Source organism: Lepidothrix coronata, unplaced genomic scaffold, assembly GCF_001604755.1.
Source record: "Lepidothrix coronata isolate B3197 unplaced genomic scaffold, Lepidothrix_coronata-1.0 Scaffold578, whole genome shotgun sequence".
In the NCBI taxonomy this organism is placed as follows: domain Eukaryota; kingdom Metazoa; phylum Chordata; class Aves; order Passeriformes; family Pipridae; genus Lepidothrix; species Lepidothrix coronata.
In genome coordinates this window covers 2,639-4,603 of record NW_016690758.1, presented here as the reverse complement: position 1 = coordinate 4,603, position 1,965 = coordinate 2,639, and the positions used below count along the sequence as shown (strand labels likewise).

General features: G+C 57.4%; 1 protein-coding gene across 1 annotated transcript in view; it reads right to left on the bottom strand.

The window, feature by feature from the left end:
* LOC108510259 (casein kinase II subunit alpha-like) overlaps positions 1 to 1,965 on the bottom strand; it is a gene marked incomplete at its 5' end in the record, with an annotated part of 18,953 nt that overhangs the window by 15,507 nt on the left and 1,481 nt on the right. Inside the window, one exon of the mRNA XM_017839927.1 lies at positions 730 to 831. Within this exon, the coding sequence (XP_017695416.1) occupies positions 730 to 831 (102 nt within the window). The remainder of the gene's footprint in view (positions 1 to 729; positions 832 to 1,965) is intronic.

Genomic DNA, 1,965 nt, shown 5'->3' with positions numbered 1-1,965 from the left:
GGTTCCCAAGGATTCCCGAGGATTCCCGGGGGTTCCCAAGGATTCCCGAGGATTCCCGGGGGTTCCCAAGGATTCCCTGGGTTCCCGAGGGTTCCCAAGGATTCCCAAGGGTTCCCGAGGGTTCCCGAGGATTCCCAAGGATTCCCAAGGATTCCCAATTATTCCCGAGGGTTCCCAAGGATTCCCCAAGCATTCCCGAGGGTTCCCAAGGATTCCCAAGGGTTCCCGAGGGTTCCCAAGGACTCCCAAGGATTCCCGGGGGTTCCCAAGGATTCCCAAGGATTCCCGAGGGTTCCCAAGGATTCCCGAGGATTCCCAAGGATTCCCGAGGATTCCCGAGGATTCCCAAGGATTCCCGAGGGTTCCCAAGGGTTCCCAAGGATTCCCAAGGGTTCCCAAGGATTCCCAAGGATTCCCGAGGATTCCCGAGGATTCCCAAGGATTCCCAAGGATTCCCAGGATTCCCGAGGGTTCCCAAGGATTCCCAAGGGTTCCCGAGGGTTCCCGAGGGTTCCAAAGGGTTCCCGAGGATTCCCAAGGATTCCAAAGGGTTCCCGAAGGTTCCCAAGGATTCCCGAGGGTTCCCGAGGGTTCCCAAGGATTCCCGAGGATTCCCGAGGGTTCCCAAGGATTCCCGAGGATTCCCGAGGGTTCCCAAGGATTCCCAAGCATTCCCGAGGATTCCCGGGGGTTCCCAAGCATTCCCAGGGATTCCCGGGGGTTCCTTACCACGGGATCCTTGACGATGTCCAGGAGGTTGATGATGTTGGGGCCCCCCCGGAGATTTTCCAGGATTTTGATCTCCCGCTTGATCTTCTTCTTCTTCACGGGCTGGGAACGGGCACAGGGACAGGCTCAGCGGGTTTGTCCTGGGCTGGCATTCCAGGTTTTCCCAGGCCACCATTCCCGGTTTTCCCAAGCCACCATTCCACGTTTTCCCAGGCCACCATTCCGAGTTTTCCCGGGCCACCATTCCGAGTTTTCCCAAGCCACCATTCCGGGTTTTCCCGAGTCACCATTCCAGCTTTTCCCAGGCCACCATTCCAGGTTTTCCCAGGCCCCCACTCTGAGTTTTCCCAAGCCACCATTCCAGCTTTTCCCAGGCCACCATTCCAGCTTTCCCCAGGCCACCATTCCAGCTTTCCCCAGGCCACCATTCCAGGTTTTCCCAGGCCACCATTCCCGGTTTTCCCAGGCCACCATTCCAGGTTTCCCCAGGCCACCATTCCACATTTTCCCAAGCCACCATTCCCGGTTTTCCCGGGCCACCATTCTGAGTTTTCCCAAGCCACCATTCCACGTTTCCCCGAGCCACCATTCCCAGTTTTCCCAGGCCACCATTCCAGGTTTTCCCAGGCCACCATTCCAGGTTTTCCCAGGCCACCATTCTGAGTTTTCCCAAGCCACCATTCCCGTTTTCCCCAGGCCACCATTCCAGGTTTTCCCGGACCACCATTCCCAGTTTTCCCAGGCCACCATTCTGAGTTTTCCCAAGCCACCATTCCCGGTTTTCCTGGGCCACCATTCCAGCTTTTCCCAGGCCACCATTCTGAGTTTTCCCAGGCCACCATTCCAGGTTTTCCCAGGCCACCATTCCGGGTTTTCCCAGGCCACCATTCCCGGTTTTCCCGGGCCACCATTCCAGGTTTCCCCAGGCCACCATTCCACGTTTTCCCAGGCCACCATTCCACGTTTTCCCAGGCCACCATTCCAGCTTTTCCCAGGTCACCATTCTGAGCTTTCCCAGGCCACCATTCCAGCTTTTCCCAGGCCACCATTCCCGGTTTCCCCAGGCCACCATTCCAGCTTTTTCCAGGTCACCATTCCAGCTTTTCCCGGGGCACCATTCCCGGTTTTCCTGGGCCACCATTCTGAGTTTTCCCAGGTCATCATTCCAAGTTTTCCCAAGCCACCATTCCAGCTTTTCCCAAGCCACCATTCCAGCTTTTCCCAAGCCACCATTCC